Source organism: Ailuropoda melanoleuca, chromosome 9, assembly GCF_002007445.2.
Source record: "Ailuropoda melanoleuca isolate Jingjing chromosome 9, ASM200744v2, whole genome shotgun sequence".
Taxonomy (NCBI): Eukaryota; Metazoa; Chordata; class Mammalia; order Carnivora; family Ursidae; genus Ailuropoda; species Ailuropoda melanoleuca.
The window spans coordinates 95,211,252-95,231,343 of NC_048226.1; the positions used below are offsets into that span (position 1 = coordinate 95,211,252).

Sequence of the window (20,092 nt, forward strand, 5' to 3'; positions counted from 1 at the left end):
ACCAAAATAAAAATATCAATTTTTTATTATTTATTCAGGCGATTTCACCTAAACCTCAAAGTCAGAAAAAAAATGAAGCTGACATTAGCAGTTCTGCCAACACTCAGAAACCTGCACTGTTATCCTCAACTTTGTCTTCAGGGAAGGCTCGCAGCAAGAAATGCAAACATGAATCTGGAGATTCTTCTGGGTGTATAAAACCCCCTAAATCACCACTTTCCCCAGAATTAATACAAGTCGAGGATTTGACGCTTGTATCTCAGCTTTCTTCTTCAGTGATAAATAAAACTAGTGAGCACAGATTTTTAAAAAATAGTTACTTATCCTATAAGATACATTAAAAACAGTTTGATTGTAGTTATATTGTATTTTTATGAAGTTGCTTTTTACAAATTCAAACTTAAGTGGATATGATAGGGAAGGCTTAAAACTATTTCAGGGGCAAAAAGCATATACATTTCTGACTGATTTATTGTACAGAGACTGTACTGGTTGAGAAACCTTACCATTTAATAACGCAGATTCTTACTGTAGTTTGACTATCCTCAATTAATAATAATCCAAGCACAATGAGAGGCCTGATTCATTACAAAAAACCAAACCAAAACAAAACAAAGATAGACTCACATGGGGTATTTTTTCCTCAACTCCTAAGACTGTTCTCATGGATGGATCTAGTTATTGTCCCCGGTTGTCTGTATCCCCGGGGCAGTACATTTTATTCATTCTTGTTCTGGGATTTGGAGTACAAATTTCAATTTATTTTTACTAATGAAGGAAGATGAATACTTCCTTGATCTTATTTTTAGAGATTTTACTGTTTCAATACCACTAATCTCAGGGTGGTTAACTTACTAGTCTTTTTAAACATAGCCTTCCAGCATGGGTCTGGATATGTAAAAGAGGATGACCCTGTGTTTCTCCTATTAGTTTAGTGCTCTAAGTTAGACATGTGAAAAACCGGTAGGTGGGAAGGCGCTGGGTAAAGAGATACTTCCCTTTGGCAATTTATGCAAGTGAATTGGTATCCTGATTAGTAAGTGAATGGAACACATTTTCTTATGAGCTCTTCCATATCCTATCTTCCACAGTGAAGAATGTTGGCAGGGAGAAGACTTCTATCAGTCAAATATAGTTGCCTCCGCTTCCATTCAGTTGCCATGTTTTCTTCCAAACCACATTTTTGAATTTTTGAGCAGGCCTTGGTACTTTTTTGGTTTGGTTTTATTCTTTTTAATAAATAGGTAGAAAGAATGGGAACAGAAACACTCAGTTGTTTCTTCATAAAGCTTCATTTCATTTTGGCATTTATTTTGAAATGATGTCATTAGTAGTCACTACAATGTCATGTGACATTGATAAGTATTTTATTTTGAAATTGTTTTGTATTTGGTATTAGAGCCACAATGTTACAGCAGTTGAATTCTATTCTTTAATTTTTTTTCAATTATCACCATGTCTTTTTTTATTTTTATTTTTGTAAAATTACTTTTAAATACGCACAGCATCAGCCTCTTTAGACCACTCTTATGTCTTCCTTCTAAGTTAGTTAACATGAGTTTATTGGCCTGTGTAATCCTGCCTATTCTAAATTCTTCCAACATGTTGACATGCCACATAGAAGGAAGAAAACTAAAAGTTAAACAGGAATTTCCAAACTTTTGTGTTATATAGCTAGAAGATGTTTTATCTACCCCCCAAGTTATTAAAAAAAAAAAATACATGAGGGCAAGAACAGTGTCCTGTTCTTTTAAAGTCCTCATTATTTGCCTATAATAAGTACTTAAAGTTGTTTGTGTTCAATTTTTTTTAATGAATCAGGCCCAAGCTTATGTTTATAAAAATCCATTTGTGGGAATGAGGGTGGGATAAACTTATTTACGTTAGTTTTATTTTGGCAAGTGAAGCACTAACTCTACAATGCATGTCAGATTTTTGTCACCTATGCCCCCTGCCTTTTTTTCCCTCCGAGTTTCTAGATGTGTAATGTAGCAAAAGGAATATATATATATATATTTTTTTTTTAAATTTTTAAAAAAATCTCAGCTATACAGGGACTATTTTCCCAAAGGAAGAATGACAACTAACACAATGATCTGCAATTAGAGAATTAACTGTAGTCTGTCACTTGGGAAACTACCTGAAATCAATGTTCCATGTTATTTTCTTTTGGTTCTAGTAGGCTTTAGATTTTAGAAGTTTTGATTAACTTTTTGTGAATGAGGGCACAGTTTTTGCCTTTGATTACTTTTGGAACGTGCCGTTTTGTGGATACCTTACAACATCAGAGGGCAGAATTTGAATCATTTTTCCCATTTATCTCCTTAAATATTATAAGATGATCCTGGCATGTGTCTGCTTCGTGAACATTGAAGATCTTTTTCTAGGTTCTCCACAGCCTGTGAACCCCCCTAGACCTTTCAAGCATAGTGAGCGGAGAAGAAGATCTCAGCGCTTAGCCACCTTGCCCATGCCTGATGATTCCGTAGAAAAGGTTTCTCCTCCTTCTCCAGCCACTGATGGGAAAGTATTCTCCATCAGTTCTCAAACTCAGCAAGAGTCTTCAGTACCAGAGGGTAATGTATATTGATTTCCTATAGAACCAAACATAAAAAAGATAAAGATTATGAAAACATTAAGAAATTTCTTCTTTTTCCTTCTTACATCTTTTGGACTTACAAGCACTTCATTTACTCTACAGCTGTTTATTGAGTGCCTTCTGTTGTGCCCGGCACTGTTTAACTTAAATAACATTTTAATCCACATTGATATTAACGGAGTCAGTTTATCTGTGTTAATACTCTATTACATTCTTTATTTTGTATAGTGCCTGATGTTGCACATTTGTCACTTGAGAAGCTGGGACCCTGTCTCCCTCTTGACTTAAGTCGTGGTTCAGAAGTTTCAGCACCGCTAGCCCCAGATCCCGCTTACCATAATGAATGTCCCAGGGCAGAAAAGGAAGACACACAGATGCTTACAAATCCGTCTTCCAAAGCAATAGCTGAGGGGAGAGGAGCTCCAACAGCATCAGGTAAAAAAGATTCATTTTATAAGTAGCTAGGCTTACAGTTAGAGGGTATAGACATTTTGATGTTTCATTACATTATTTTAATATGTAATTCCTCTTTATAGATACTTTTATGCAACCGCTATAGGAGATAGGGTGTCTCTGTCAAAAGTTCTTTTGGGAGACCATTTACTATCACCTTCCCTGGACTGACTTGCTGTTTTGTCACTGTAATCGACTTCCTTCTCCTTGCTTCTTTCTTATATCCTCTTTCTACTAAAAATAGGAATTGTTAGAGCTAAAAATAATTACAGGAGTTCTTGGTTTTGAAGCCAGAGAATACATCGTGGGATCAGAACTTAGGTTTAAGGATTTAATAGAATGTAATATTTAAGAAACACATGGCTTAACTTTAACTGTATACCTTAAATGTACTGCCATATTTGCGGCCAGTATCTCCCAAATTTAAATGTCATTTGTTATAATGTTATTTTGGGAGTCTAATGTGTAAAATCAGCCAATGATACATTTGGCTAGTGGACGATTTTATGATACTGTAACATATGATATGGTTACATTGTTTTATTTGGAAGTTTTATAGAATTTTAACCTGAGCCAAAGAGTATACATGATTTTAAAAAGGTGAATACTAATTTTAAATGTTCTTCTGGTAAATTACTAATTTGGAGTTGGAGTTAGATGGATGAGAGAAGTCTGAATTGAGCCAGAAATGAAGAAAAATGTAAGACTGCTTCTTGATCTGCAGCGTAGAGCATTAGAAGTTATTGTTTTAATAGCACCTTCCCTAGAGTCACTGTATCTACCAACTCATCAGATGAAGTGTAAAATAGAGCTTGCTGTTTTCTAGTAGTGGCACATAGTAAAATAAAATGATTGAAGTAACTTACTTTTTAGATTACTGCCTTTATCTTCTTTCAAAGTAAAAATGTAATATTAAATAGTTTTCTACAGTGTGATTTTACCATTAAAGATTGAAGTTACTTTGTTTCTGTATTTGTTTAAAAAAATCAAGTGCCCATATCTGAAGATTTATAGGTTTTGAAACATTTGTCATTTTCCAAATCTGATCCATTGCCTTTTGACTCTTTCCAAGCCCCTTCTATCCATAGGGTAGTTAATTTTTCTTTTCCCTTTCCCCACAAAATTTCTGAATTACCATTGACTTTTTGAGATATTTTCCTGATGAAGGTCTTCTCCAGTTCTTTAATAATCTGTAGTTTTTTTGTGGTACTGGATATATGAGAAATGTGTTAAAGTTACAATGATTTACATCTTTGGGGGAAATTATTTTTAGATGTGCATTTGAAAATATTTGTATTTCTTTAAATATACTGTATATTTCTTTATATTGTATTTTGTATATTGTAAAGAAAATATTGTATTCTCTCTCTATATATATATAACTGTGTGTATATTCTAATAGTAATGTGACTGAAACATAGACCAATATAAGCAGCTATATAATAACTAAGAGTGGTGTTAGATTTTATATCCTGAAATGTCGAAGTAGTGATGATTTTGCTTCTAATCAGAGTATTAGCCTAGTCTTTTTTCAGAATTCTAGCATATTTGTGGACATACTGCTATTATGACTGTGGTGTGGTTCTTGGTTCTTCTAATAGTTTAAATGTTTTTGGGGAGAGGGAAGGCACAATATTCTTTCCCCTTTAAGTCTTGGAAATAACTTTGATGAAGTCAAAGTAGTAAGACAGTTTTCTGAAAAAGTGAATGGTAGAGTACAGATTTGTAAGATGATGAATTTGAGGATCCTCTGTGTGTGAGGAGGGCTGGCAACTTGAATTGCTTAAATCAAGGAAATGCATGGTTTAATTGTTAATTACTGAAAGTCCATTTATTAGAGGGTTGAACATAGTCACAGAGTTTGAATGTGGTGTGATGGGGATGCTAATTTATTTCTATTACCCCTTTTAATTTTTTTTATTTTTGGAGAAAGCAATGATATTCAGGTCATATTCTAATTGGACACCTTTTTTTTTTTTTTAAACTGTGTGAGCCTGTCTGACTTACATTGAAATTATGAGTGGTTTGTATGCTTTTTTCTCCTAACATTTTTGTTATCTACCTTTTCTCAACTGCTTTGACTTCTTTGTTGGACTTCTGTCTGCTTCCCAAGGAGTCTTCCATGTACAAAGTACTAGGTGTTTTTGTTTTTGTTTCTTCCTTTTTTTTTTTTTTCCCTATAATATATGCCTGTTTGCTTGGCTGGTTGGTTGATTTCAGTCCTCATTATAAAAGTAAATTTTGTTACCTTTGAATTTTAAAACATCTGTAGAAAGCATTATTTACCCGAACTTGCATCAAAGACATTTTCTGGGGTATTTTTATCAAATTGAAACTCTTGGGGTATTTAGAATGATGAGGATGTTAGTCATGAGCTGTGAAATAGTTTAACAGGGGCGCCTGGGTGGCACAGCCGTTAAGCGTCTGCCTTCGGCTCAGGGTGTGATCCTGGCGTTATGGGATCGAGCCCCACATCAGGTTCTTCCGCTATGAGCCTGCTTCTTCCTCTCCCACTCCCCCTGCTTGTTCCCTCTCTCGCTGGCTGTCTCTATCTCTGTTGAATAAATAAATAAAATCTTAAAAAAAAAAAAAAAGAAATAGTTTAACAGACTTAGATTTTTATTTTTTATGTGTCGAAGAGATGTGAACATTGATGAGTTTAAAAAATGTGGTAAAGGATTGATGAGGTGATGCAAATTATCATGTACACCTGTTCTTTAACAGGTTAAAATTTTATCTCTAATTGTAGAGATAACGAGCTTGCACTAATCCTTCTGCATTCTTTTACTGGGAAGCATGCCAACATGATGGTAATCGAGGTGAAGAATACTATTGCTGCCCCCATTCCCCAAAGAAATCATTGGTACCCTTGTAAAAATTGATGCCTTTGTTTTCATTTTATTGTTAGAGTGCTTTATCTAACAGAGCCAAATAGTTTTAGGTGAGGATAGAACATTAGTTTTGGTACTGTCTGAAAATGTTAGCTCCTTTTCTTATTTATCTGCTGAATATCTGTGTAACAAACACTGAATTGCTCTTACCTCTTTAAGGAGTTAAAAAGATAAGGAAGCTCAGTGTAGGGAAGGGTGAGCCAGTAATAATCACAGAAGCTCTGACTTGTGAACTGCTGGCCTGGGCTGCGGCACTGTGCTAGCCCTTTAAATAAGTGAGTTTTAGTCCAGTGTCTTTTTTTTTTTTTTAAATATTTTATTCATTTATTTGACAGAGATAGAGAGAGCCAGCGAGAGAGGGAACACAAGCAGGGGAGTGGGAGAGGAAGAAGAAGGCTCATAGAGGAGGAGCCTGATGTGGGGCTCGATCCCACAACGCCGGAATCACGCCCTGAGCCGAAGGCAGACGCTTAACCGCTGTGCCACCCAGGCGCCCCTAGTCCAGTGTCTTACCTCAACTTTGCATTTACTTTTTAAAAGGCTTTTGTTTTTAAGCGTTTTTCAATTTTTTTTTTTTTCCGGAATTGTCCAAAACAAAACTACAACTAGGGACTCCATAATCTACTTCCACCCCCACACCAAATGTTCATGGCTTCTACAGAGCCTGGGGTTTCCATGGAGAGTCTCAGGGCTATCCTCGTTTTTAGCCAGGGGAATTATAGAGAGTTAGCTTATTGGAAGGGGCTTGAGAAGTCCCCTGCATTGCTGGGTTTTACGTTGTGTGCGAGCAGATGCCTTTCAGAGATCTCTCTTTACATAGCTCCGTTTGTTTTTATTGTTCATTTTTTTGGTTTTTGCATTATGTATCGGACTGTCCTGTAATATTTTGTTTGAAGAAAATGTTCTGTTGATAAAATTTAGTTTAAAAATCGCTATTCAATAAATTGATATCCTCATTCTTTGGTTCCCAAATTCTAGCACATGGTCAAATAAGCATAAGGTAGTGAACTTCTCATAAAACTAAATTTTTTCTCTCGTTAAATTCTCAAATAGGTCTATTGTATTTTTCTACTTAGGTGTGTTATTAGAAGTCCTGCCATTATTGCAGAGATGAATATTTATTTTAATATCCTTATCTAAAATGTTGACAACCCTTTGTCCCTCAGTTTTACTTCTGAAATTAATCAATTAAGAAACCTAAAGGTTTGGAAACCACTGGAACACGTGAAAACTGTATCTAGACTTAGTCCTTCCTGAAAGCACTCTGGAAGTGATTATCTCTGTTCTGCTGTGCTGACCTGTGTTCTGGAGCAGCGAGAGGTTCATAGACGTTTTATTTGTCCTCCAAGTACCTGAGGGATCCCACATGGTCCAGTGAGTGAAGGCAGCCCAGTAAGGCAGTTTTCATTTGAATCACCTTGGATTCAGTGCTCCAGAGGTTTGGAGACCTGCAAGGCAATAATCACAATCAAGGGCTGCTTCTGAGCATATCTGCTACCACTGAAGACTCAGAAGCTCCTTTCTCATTGTTTGTCTTGTAAATGCTTCATTATTTTCAGGAGAAACTCATCAAATATGTAGAATTTTCATGGTATGACAATTAATAGTTAATAAATGGTAATTATTAAAGGAAGTGTTGCGGGGTGCCTGGGTGGCTCAGTAGGTTAAGTGTCTGTCTTTGGCTCAGGTCACGATCCCAGGGTTCTGGGATCAAGCCCCATGTCAGACTCCCTGCTCAGCAGGAAGTCTGTTTCTCCCTCTCTCTGCCTGCTGCTTCTGTGCTCGCGCGCGCTCTCTCTCAAATAAATAAATAAATAAAATCTTTAAAAAAAATAGAAATAAAAAAAGGTGTTGCATTTGTTTAATATTAGTCTTGATAATATGGAAATTTAATTGTATTTCTCTTTGTGCTGATGTTCCTTCCATTTTTTTATTGTGAGAGACTTTTTTGTCAAGGAGACTATCAGTATTCTTACTTAATTTGAAACTTGTTAGAGCTTTATTAACATTTAATTCAAGTTGAGTTGTATTTTTGTATTTTTATTAAGCTTAAATTATATAAACTATTTGAAGTAAGATAAATAAAATGCTAGCTTTTCGATTCTGTATTGGAGTGACTTAAAAATCAACAAACCTTGCGAATGGTGATATTAAAGCATAATAGACTGAAATTGTATTTTAAATGCACTGTAATACTTTTCTTAGATTAACCTTAGATACACGTAAGATATTAATATTGAAAACGGTTGAATAAGAGTTGAGAAGCTTGGTTAAATGTGTGTTTGTCAGCTACACCGTTACTGAGGTGTACTGGTTTAAAAATATATTTTGGACTATTAATAGTACCCAAATGTCATGAAGGTTGAATATTTTTAATGTGTAAATAAGTTTTTGTATTAGATACAATTAGATAAAGACTCAAATGATTTGTAAAATAATTGTATTTTGGCTTTTATCATTACCTAACAGCACATTCATGATGGAGTTCAAAGGTACAAGCTTATTTTAGGCAACAGAAATTAAAAATTAGTTTAAAAATTATATGCACATTGTTGAAAACCAGTACACTTTAATATGAAGTTTAATGTTTCATATGGATGACCTGAATAGCATTCATGTTGTCACAGAAGTGTACACATTACATTGGACCTACACTAGGGTGCATTTCAGCATCTGGATTGCCAAAAGCTATGACGTCAGAATAGATCTTTACGGATTGCCCAGTACATTTATCTAACTTTTTAAATGTTTGGACCTGTATTTATGCTATTTCTAGAAATGGTGCAGTCTTCAATTATTACCACACCACAGAGGAGAAAGTGAAAAAAAAAACAAAACAACACTCCGACACTGGTCTAAACATTTTATGTATTTTGACTCACATAATACTAATAACGTGAGGTAGAGAGTCATTCCTATTAGGAGAATAAAGAAACTGAAACATAGAGAGTTTAAATGATTTGCTCAAGGCCAAACAGCTAATAAACAGTGGAACCAGGATTTTAGTGGGGGTAGTCTGGAAGAACAAAAATCATCCTTAATTTATCAGTCTTTTGAAGTAAGAAACCCCACTTTTTTGTCACTAGTTCAGAAAATAAAATAATGTAGACCTTTAGGAGAATAGAGTCTTAAGTAGGGTTTTGTGAGGACTTGTAATGTAAAATATTGTCCCATATTTTAAACCTTTTCTGACTAAACTTACCTGTTTTCCCCCTAAACCTGCAGGAATATCGAAAACAGAAAAAAAAGTGAAATTGGAAGAAAAAAGCTCAACAGCATTTGGTATGAACAGAAAGTAATCTTTAAGCAAAAGACTATTGGCTTGGCAGTGGGAGGACATAGTCTGTCCCTTACTTTTTACCTGTTAGTGCTCCTTTAGGTGTAAGTGATCATCTGGTTTAGTATTTATTAGTGTTATTCAGCTCCAGATACATGATTTCTTAAACACATATCTTATGTGTATTTTTTTGTCAAGGGAGTATAAAGCTTTCTCTGAGAATTTTTTGAACATCTGTACAGTTATGGCTGTTTAAAAATAAGCCACCATTTAATATTGTTGAGACTTAGGGAATGGATGATGAATTAAAATAGTCCTTTTTTTTCAGACTTTCTTCTTTAACCAACTTTATAAAAAAGTTACTAAGTTTTATGCTTTTTTTTTCTGTCTTCTGTTCTGTAGTGATGAAAAGTTTTGTAATAATTGAAAGCTCAATATTCTGTAGATTAGCTCACTGGAGCTTGTTTAAATATGTTCGGTAAGGTGTAGGTTACATCATTCTGAATTGGAGCAGTGGTTGAGTGTGATGAACCAGTTTGAAATAAAGTACCCTGGGACACGACACTGCTTTAACATCCATTCGTTCTCTTTAAAGTACATATGATTGGGAGGAAAAAGGGTATTTTAAAATTTGGGGAAAAAATCAGTTTAATGAAATAAGTTTTTTGCTTTGTGTTCTTAGCCTTCATTGTTGTACACACTGGGAAGTATTGGAAGACCAAAGGAATTATTTATGGATTGATTCTATTTTTCCTAAGGAAAAAATTTCATTACATTCTTTTTAAAATCTTATATATTTTCTCATTAAATTCTGTGTGGAAATACCGAGTCTTCTCAGTCAGGTCTTTCTTAAATTTTGGAGTGTATTTCTTGCCACATCAGGGAACTGAGTATATTACTCATTTAAGATTTTAACTACTGTCTGTGTTAACTTCAAGGTGTCAGGAGTTGGGATTTCTCAACACTGCTAATGAAGACCCCCTCTTAGAGCCCAATAAGCTAATCAGGAGTTCCAGACTCATGACAGGAACAGTTTAATTGAATCCATCCACTGGGCAGGTGACTGGAATAGCTGATTAAAACATAAATGCTGCTTTTAGGTTAACCACAGAACAACAACTCAGGATCAGTCATGATTGCTAACTTTGTCACTTGTGTCATTTAGGTAAGAGAAAAGAGAAGGATAAGGAAAGAAAAGAGAAGAAAGACAAAGATCACTACAAACCAAAACAGAAGAAAAAAAAGAAAAAGAAAAAGAAATCCAAGCAGCATGGTAAGTATGCTAAAGTGGTGATTCCTGTTTTTTAAAATTCTCAGATTCTTTCAATTTTTCTGTCTCCTTCTACCAAAGTGAAGATAGGGCAAGATCCCCATGTTGTTGAGAGCTTGAGAAGTCCCTTGTAGCTTTTCCTTATCTTGCTGATTTAGAAAATATGCAACTTTCTTTACTATAGTCTGTAAATTAATCCATCTGTACACTAATTGTTGCAGCCGATTAGAGACTTTCATTTCCAGCATTGTGGTGGATTGGATACCCTTGTCAGGTGTGCTTCAGCTACTGAAGGAATTCTTTTCAGTCTAGAATTATAGTCCCTTGAAGTAGCTTTCAAAAATGAGGGTGAAATAAAGATATTTTTAGAAGAACTTGAAAAAAAAGATTTTTCCATCAATACCCTATCTAAAGGATATCATGATCCTGTACTTGAAGGCTGAAGGAGAATGATGACAAAGGGAGGTTTGAGATGCCAGAAGAAAGGATGAGCAAAGAAAATGTAAATATGTGGATAAGTCTGAACACTGATTATATAAATCATTTCGATTTGTGGGGAAAAACAAAATGGCAGAGAATAAAAATATTTGACAGTAATAATAGCTTGTAAATTGGGAGAGGCATGCTTGTATTTCAGTTTTTTTCAGATCTTGTATTGTTGTGGAAGAGCAAAAGAAATGCATTGCTTTTAGGCTCTAACAAGTTAAATCTGCGATGTAGAATTTCTAACATGAATACTAAAAGAATGGAAGCTTGAGGTATAACTTCCAAAGTAGACAGTAAGAAAATGTAATGAAAAAGCATCCAAAAGAAGGCGATACAAAGAGAAAAACATAGAAAAGTAGAAAAATACAAATTAAAAAATTAGATGGTAGAAATAAATCCAAATATATCTGTAATTATAGTAAGAGATTATCATAATTGATTTTTAAAATCCAGTTATAGGTTATTTTCAAGAGATAAGTCTAAATATAAGGATGGAGAGGACAGAGCAATGTTGAAAAGGAAAGCATGGGAAAAAAATGTGAGCAAATACAAACCAAAAGGAAAATTGGAGTAGATATATTTATATCAAATAAAATAGTCATTAGGGGAATAATCATTCAGAGATAGGCTACTATATAATGATAAAGGGTCAATTCACTTTATAAGTTCCTAGATACAAAATTTAAAAAAAAATTTTTTTTGAGAGAATGTGCATGAGCGGGGGAGAGAAGAGATGGAGAGGAAAGGGAGAGAAAGAATCCTAAGCAGGCTCCCTGTGGAGCTCCATGTCCTGAGCTGAAATCAAGAGTTGTATGCTTAACTGACTGAGCCAACCAGGCACCCCTTAAATGTTATAACAATAAATTCACAACATCTTTCTTAGTTATTAGTAAATTAACAAAACTCAGAAATATTCTGTAAGGATAAGAAAGGTGGCAGCAGCACAGGTGATCTCACAGACCTCTCAAGGACCCCGAACCCAGCAGCTGCAGAGCAGACAGTTTTCTCAGACGTAAATGTGTTAAAATTGCACAATGCAGCCCTAAGCAAATCTCAACACATTGTAAAGATTGGGATAATGCAGATTATAGTTTCTAACTACAGTATAGTTAAATCAGTATTAAAACAATAAATAGAAAACCCCCTATGTTTGGAAATCAAGCCACATATTTTTAAGTAATTCATAGATCAAAGAACAGTACCAAAGGGAAGGTAAAGATTGATAGATTTGAGAGAGAGAGAGAGAAAGAGAGTGTGCACACGTGAGCCAGGAGGAAGGGGCAGAGGGAGAGGAAGAATCTCAAACAGACTCCACACCCAGTGCAGAGCGCAATGGCTGGGCTCGATCTCGTAACCCTGAGATCATGACCTGAGCCGACACCAAGAGTCAGATGCTTAACCAATTGAACCAGTACCAGAGGGAAGGTAAATAAGATGTTAAGAACATATGAGATGATGAAAATGCATACCAAAACTTGAGAATGTAGTTAAAATACCACTTTTAGGGGCGCCTGGGTGGCACAGCAGTTAAGCATCTGCCTTCGGGTCAGGGCATGATGCCGGCGTTACGGGATCGAGCCCCACGTCAGGCTCCTCTGCTGGGAGCCTGCTTCTTCCTCTCCCACTCCCCCTGCTTGTGTTCCCTCTATCACTGGCTGTCTCTATCTCTGTCAAATAAATAAATAAAATCTTTAAAAAAAAAATACCACTTTTATTAGAAGAATATGTATTGCCATACATATTTATACTAGAAAAGAAGGCTGAAAACCAGCTAAGCCTCCAGCTTAAAGTTAGAAATGAGGAAGCTCAGGGGCGCCTGGGTGGCTCAGTCGTTAAGCGTCTGCCTTCGGCTCAGGGTGTGATCCCGGAGTTCTGGGATCGAGCCCCACATCGGGCTCCTCTGCTGGAAGCCTGCTTCTTCCTCTCCCACTCTCCCTGCTTGTGTTCCCTCTCTCACTGGCTGTCTCTCTCTCTGTCAAATAAATAAAATCTTTAAAAAAAAAAATGAGGAAGCTCAAAAAAAGTAGAAGTAAATAATAAACATATGAGTAGAAACTACTGAGCTAAAAAAATACTGGGAAGAAATAAAAAATGCAAAAATTATTTTTTTAGAAAACTAATAAATCAGCAAACGTCTGGAACACTGGTTAAGGAAAAAAGACAAAATGCACAAATAAACAGCATTAGGAACTAAAGAGAATATAACTACAGATGTTCCAGATATAAGAAGAAGAAAAATACAAACAACTTTATGCCAATGAACTTGAGAGGTTAGATGGACATATGGACAATTGCTAGATACCAAACTTATTCAGGAAGAAGGTACAAACCTGAATAGTCTTCAAACCTGAAAGGAAATTTAATTAGTATATTAATATCTTGCCACAAAGAAAAAGGCCTGCCCCAAAAAGTTTTTGCTGCCAAATTTTACCAAACACTTGAAAGGAGTAGATTATGCCAAACTTACATAAAGTATTTCAGAATTTAGAAAAAGAGAGAACACTCCTGAGTGGGGAGAATGGTGTCCCTCAAAAATATATGTCCAATTTGCAACCCTTGTACCTGTAAATGTGACTATATAGAAGTGGGATCGTTGCCGATGTGATTAAAAATGAGATCATCTGGGATTTAGAGTGGACCCTAAGGCCGACGGCTAGTAGCTTGGAAGGGAGAGGGTGATTTGGAACCCACAGGAGAGAACACCTTGTGGGGGGCCCTGGCAGTGATTGGAGTGCTGCATTCCAAGCCAAGGCACTCATGCCACCAGACACTGCAAAAGGCAAGGAAGGATTTGCCTCTTGAGACTTGCCCTGTTGACACCTAATTTTGTACTTCTAGCCTTCAGCACTATGAGAGAATAGACTCCTATTGTTTTAATCCACCAGATTTGTGGTGATTTGTTGGAGCAGCCCTAGGAAACGAATGCAACTCCAGATTCATTTTAGATTATTTAAATAACTTTGCTCAAAATCAGAAGAGAACAGTACGGGAAAGGACAGTCATAGGTTTTTCTCATTTGTGGGTATAGAAATAGAACCCATAAATAAGTGTTAGGGAATTAAATCCAGCAGGGTTGGAATGCAAAGTTGGTTTGACATTAGAAAATCAGGGGTCCCTGGCTGGCTTAGTCAGGAGAGCAGGCAACTCTTGATCTTGAGTTTGAGCCCCACGTTGAGGGTAGAGTTTTCTTAATTAAAAAAATGTTTTTTAAAATTTTAAAAATTCAGTGAAACTCACCACAGTAACAGATGAAGGACAGTAAACGTTACTATCTTTATATATGTACAAAAACCATTTGATGCATCCATATTTCCTTACGTTTAGAAAAAAAAAAAACGTTATGACTAGCTGATTGTAAAACCTCATTTAGAAACATTAAAGAAGGATTAAAGCATGGGAGATAATTCACTGGTTAGTAGAGTCAGTATTGAAAAGATGCCACTTCATGCTAGGTAAACCTGTAGATTCAATGCCGATTCTACAACTGACAGTGGAAGAGAAGAAGCCAAAAATAATACCAACTTAAAGAATAAAGAGAAGAATTACTATTCAGCTATAAGGCAGTGAGACATTTGGAGAATAGATGTATTGATTGAGGACAGGATAGTCCAAAGCATATACATATATCAGAACTTGGTTTATACACAGCTGGCATTCTTTGATTAGCAGATAAAGGATAAACCTTTTAGTAATTAGTATAAGAAATTTATAATCCATGTGGTGAAGAAAAAAAATGAAATTGGATTCCTACTTTACACCATATGCCGTCATCAATTCCGGGTTGATTAATGATGAAATGTATGAAAGACAAAAACTGTGAAACTTTGAAAGACAATATAGGAAAACATCTTTATGATCTTGGGGTCAGGAAAGGATTTCTTCTTTTTTTTTAAGATTTTATTTATTCATTTGACAGAGAGACAGCCAGCGAGAGAGGGAACGCAAGCAGGGGGAGTGGGAGAGGAAGAAGCAGGCTCCCAGCGAGGAGCCTGATGCGGGGCTCGATCCCAGAATGCCGGGATCACGCCCTGAGCTGAAGGCAGACGCTTAATGACTGAGCCACCCAGGTGCCCTTGGAGTAGCTATATTTCTATCACAAAATAGACTTTAAAACAGACAGTAATAAGAGGCAAAGTTAGGTGCCACATAGTAATAAAGGGGTCAGTCCAACAAGAGGATATAACATTCATAAATATCTATGCACCATATATATATGCACCTAAATATAAAAAGCACATATATATGTGTGTATATATATATACACACATATACATATATATATATTTATACATATAAATATGCACCAAATATAAAAAGCAAATGTTGCCTGATCTAAAGGGAGAGGTAGCCATCAATACAATAATCGTAGGGGATTTTAACACCCCACTTACATCAATGGGTAGGCCATCCAGCTAGAAAATCAACAAGGAAACCAACTTAACATGTTAGACCAGATGGGCTTAACAGATATATTAGAACATTCCATCCTAAAGGAGAAGAATATCCGTTCTTGTCAAGTGTACATAGAACATTTTCCATGTTAGATAATGTTAGGCCACAAAACAAATCTTAATAAATTTAAGGGGATTGAAATCCTCTTGAATCTCTTTTATGACCACAATAAATAATATGAAACCAGAAATTACATGGAGAAAACTGGGAACTTTATGAATATGTGGAGATTAAACCACATGCTACTGAATAATCAGTGGGTCAAAGAAGAAGTCGAGAAACAAAATGCCTTGAGACAAACGAAAATGGAAATATACCAAAATATGTGGGATGCAGCAAAAGCAGTTGTAAGAGAGGAGTTCCTAGGTATAAATGCCTACCTCAAGAAACAAGAAAAGTCTCAACTGTTCATCTCAAGGAAATAGAAATAGAACAAACAAAGCCCGAAGTTAGTAGAAGGAAGGGAATAATAAAGATTAGAGCAGAAATAAATGAAAGAGATTAAAAAGACAGTAGAGAAGATCAATGAAACTAAGAACTGATTCTTTGAAAAAGTGAACAAAATTGATAAGCTTTGTAAAAGTGAATTGGATAAATAGAAAAGTCATTACATGTGTTTCTGTTTTATGTTAGGGAAGTTAGTATATATTCAGCTAAAATATTCTTTTTTGGGGGGTGTCTTTTTAGGGATTTTAGAATTACTTAATAAAAGAAAGATGATTACAGAAAAAAAATTGATAAGCCTTTAGCTAGACTTACCAAGAAAACAATGAGACAGGAGATGTTACAACTGATAGCACAGAAATGCAAAGAATCCAAAGGCACTATTACGAGCAGTTATATGCCAACAAATTGGACAATCTAGAAGGAATGGATAAATTTCTAGAAACATGCAAACTACCAAAGCTAAATCATGAAAATAGAGTTAAATAAGTAGAAAATCTAAACTTACTAATTACTAGTAAGGAGATTGAATCAGTAATCAGAAATCTCCTAACAAAGAAAAGTCCAGGACCAGATAGCCTCACTGGTGAATTCTATGAGATATTCAAAGAAGAATTAATACCACACTCTTCTCTCAAACTCTTGCAAACTCTTATACTCTTCCAAAAAACAGAAGAGGAAGAAACTCTTCCAAACTCATTTTATGAGGCCAGCATTACCCTGATAATACCAAACTGTACAAGGGCACTGTAAGAAAAGAAAATTATAGGCTGCTATCCCTGATGAACACTGATGGCAAAAATCCTCAACTAGGGGTGCCTGGGTGGCTCAGTCATTAAGCGTCTGCCTTCGGCTCAGGGCGTGATCCTGGCATTCTGGGATCGAGCCCCACGTCAGCCTCCTCCGCTGGGAGCCTGCTTCTTCCTCTCCCAGTCCCCCTGCTTGTGTTCCCTCTCTCGCTGGCTGTCTCTCTCTCTCTGTTGAATGAATAAATAAAATCTTTAAAAAAAAATCCTCAACTAAATATTAGCAAACCAAACTCAGTAATATACTGAAAGGATCATGTACCATGATGAAGTGGGATTTATTCCTGGGGATACAAAGGTGGTTCAACATCTGCAAATAAGTCAGTGTGTTATACTACGATTAACAAAATAAAGGATAAAAATCGTATCATCTCAATAGATGTAGAAAAAGCATTTGACAGAATTTAACATTTATTTATGATAAAAACTCTGAGCAAAGCAGGTAAGAGAGAATGTGAGTCAACATAACGAAGGTCCATATAAGACAAACCCGCAGCTTACATCATATTCAGTGGTGGGAAGATGAAAGCCTTTGCTCTAACATCAGGCACAAGAAAAAGATTCCCACTCTTGCCACTTTTATTCAGCATAGTTTTGGAAGTCCTAACCAGAGCAATTAGGCAAGGGAGAAAAAAAAAAAAAAGGTCTCCAAATTGGAAAGGAAGAAATAAAACTGTCACTATTTGCAGATAACATGATATTATGTACAGAAAACTCTAAGGTATCTATCAAAAAACTATTAGAACTTGTAAACAAATTTAGTGAAGTTGCAGGATACAAAATCAATACAGAAAAATCTTGCATTTCTATACTCTAAATAAAAAACTACCGGAAAGAGAAGTCAAAAAAACAATCCCACGTACAATTGTATCAAAAAGAATAAAATACCTAGGAATAAACTTAACCGAGGAAGTGAAAGACCTGTATTTTTAAAAACTATGAGATGTTAAAGAAATTGAAGAAGATGCAAATAAATAAAAGATATTCTATGCTCATGGCCTGGGAGAATCATTATTGTTAAAATGCCGTTACTACCCCAAACAGTCTACAGATTCATTGCGATTCCAATCAAAAGTCCAAGACATTTTTCAAAGAAATGGAATAAATATTCCTAAAATTTGTATGGAATCACAAAAAAATAATCCAAATAGCCAAAACAACCTTGGGAGGAACAAAACTAGAGGCATTGCACTTTCTGATTTCAATACTATAGTATAAACCTACAATAATTGAGCATATTATGGTATTAGCATAAAAACAGATACATAGATCAAAGGAAGATAATAGCCCAGAAATAAACTCTCATATATATGGTGAATTAATTTATGACAGTGGAGCCAAGAATATACAATGGGGAAAGGGGAGTCTCTTCAGTAAGTAGTGCTACAGACTAGATAGCCATATGCAGGAGCTGAAACTTGAACACTGTCTTATACCAAACAAAAATTAACTCAAAGTACATTAAAGACTTGAACAGAAGACCCCAAACCATAAAACTCCTAGAAGAAAACATAGTTGATAATCTCCTTGCCATGTCTTGGTGATGATTTTTAAAATCTGATACCAAACACAACACAACAAAAATAAATAAGCAGAAATACATCATATTGCAAAATTTCTGCACTGCAAAGGAAACCATCAAAAAAATGAAAAGGTAGCCTACTGAATGGGAGAAAATATTTGTAAATCATTTGATAAGGAGCTAATATCCAAAATATATAAAAAAACTCCTACAATTCAATAGCAAAAACACAACTTGATTAGAAAACGGGCAGAAGATCAAAATAGACCTTTCTCTGGAAAGGACATATAGATGGCCAAAAGGTACATAAAAAGATGCTTGACACCGTCATCAGAAAGATGCAGATCAAGACCCCAATGAGAGATCAGCTCATACCTGTTAGAATGGCTGTTGTCAAAAGACAGCCAGTGCTGGTGAGGATGTGGAGAAAAGGGAGCCGTTCTGCACTGTTGGTGGGAATGCAGATTGGTGCAGCCACTGTGGAAAACGATATGGAGGTTCCTTAAAACATTAAAAATAGAAATACCATATCCAGCAATTCTACCATGTGATATTTGTCCAAAGAAAACAAAAACACTAATTTGAAGAGATAATTCACCCCCATATTCATTGTAGTGTTATTCACAATAGCCAAGATAGGGAAACAAGTGTCCACTGATGGATGAATGGATAAAGGGATTGTGTGTACACAGACACACACACACACACACACACACAGTGGAGTGTTCGTCACAATAAAGAATGAAATCTTGCCATTTGTGACAACGGGGATGGACCTGAAGGGCATCATGCTTTGTGAAATAAGTCAGAGAAAGACAAATACCATATCATCTCAGTTTTATGTGGAAAATTAAGGAAAAAAAAGCAGCTCATAGATAAAGAGAACAGAATATTGGTTGCCAATAGCAGGGGGTTGGGGTAGGAGAAGTGGGTGAAGAGGAGCAAAAGACAAAAAGAAAAAAAAATTAAATTAAATTAAAAAAAGAAATTCCCTTACAAGGAGAAAAGAAGAAAACGTTATACAGAGGGTGAAAAGACAGCACAAACCATCAGAAAATACTGCAACACTTATACCTGACAAAGGTTAGTATTCAGAATCTGTTTGAACTTACAAGTCAAAAATTGAAAGAAAAATATCCTAATATGAAAATGGGCAAAATATTTTAACAGGTATTTCACAGCATTGGAAATCTTAAAGTGATAGGTTGAATATATAACATGATGTCCAATCTTATGAGAAGCAGCATTAATGTAATTTTTAAGACCTAGTAGGATCTATTTCCTAGCTGCGGTCTGCTCAAAAGTTGTAAGGTGGATGGTATCAGATGTTGCTGAGGCGGTGGAGACACGGTATCGACTACTGTGGAAAACAGCCACTGGCAAGTTGTGCCCACCATGTGACTTAAAATTCCTAACTAAGCTTTCATGACCTATCAGGAGGCATTTACGAGAATGCCCATGGCAGCACTGGAAGCAGCCCGGATGTCCATCAGAAGCCACGCATCCATTCCATGGAATCCGTATCACTATGTAAATAAATGAACTATAGCCACAGGAATCTCAGGAACAAAATGATAAGCTAAAAATCACTGAGGAAAACATGTAATATGATTTTATATATGTAAAGATCAAAAAGTTGTAATATGGGGGCACCTGGGTAGCGCAGTCGTTAAGCGTCTGCCTTCGGCTCAGGGCGTGTTCCTGGCGCTCCGGGATCCAGTCCCACATCGGGCTCCTCGGCTGGGAGTCTGCTTCTTCCTCTCCCACTCCCCCTGCTGTGTTCCCTCTCTCTCTGGCTGTCTCTCTGTCACATAAATAAAATAAAATCTTTAAAAAAAAAAAGTTGTAATATGAAACTATATGGGAACACAGCAACAGCATAAAGTAGCAAA

General features: G+C 35.8%; 1 protein-coding gene across 4 annotated transcripts in view; it reads left to right on the plus strand.

Moving 5' to 3' along the window:
• PHF20L1 (PHD finger protein 20 like 1) overlaps positions 1-20,092 on the plus strand; it is an 82,465-nt gene that overhangs the window by 39,269 nt on the left and 23,104 nt on the right. For all 4 annotated transcript variants that reach the window (XR_004627935.1, XM_034668639.1, XM_002917615.4 and 1 more), the window contains 5 exons: positions 39-291; positions 2,388-2,576; positions 2,828-3,034; positions 9,169-9,225; positions 10,386-10,493. Coding sequence is in view for 3 of the 4 variants with exons in the window: in XM_034668639.1 (XP_034524530.1) it covers positions 39-291; positions 2,388-2,576; positions 2,828-3,034; positions 9,169-9,225; positions 10,386-10,493 (814 nt within the window). In the remaining variant the exon portion in view is untranslated. The remainder of the gene's footprint in view (positions 1-38; positions 292-2,387; positions 2,577-2,827; positions 3,035-9,168; positions 9,226-10,385; positions 10,494-20,092) is intronic.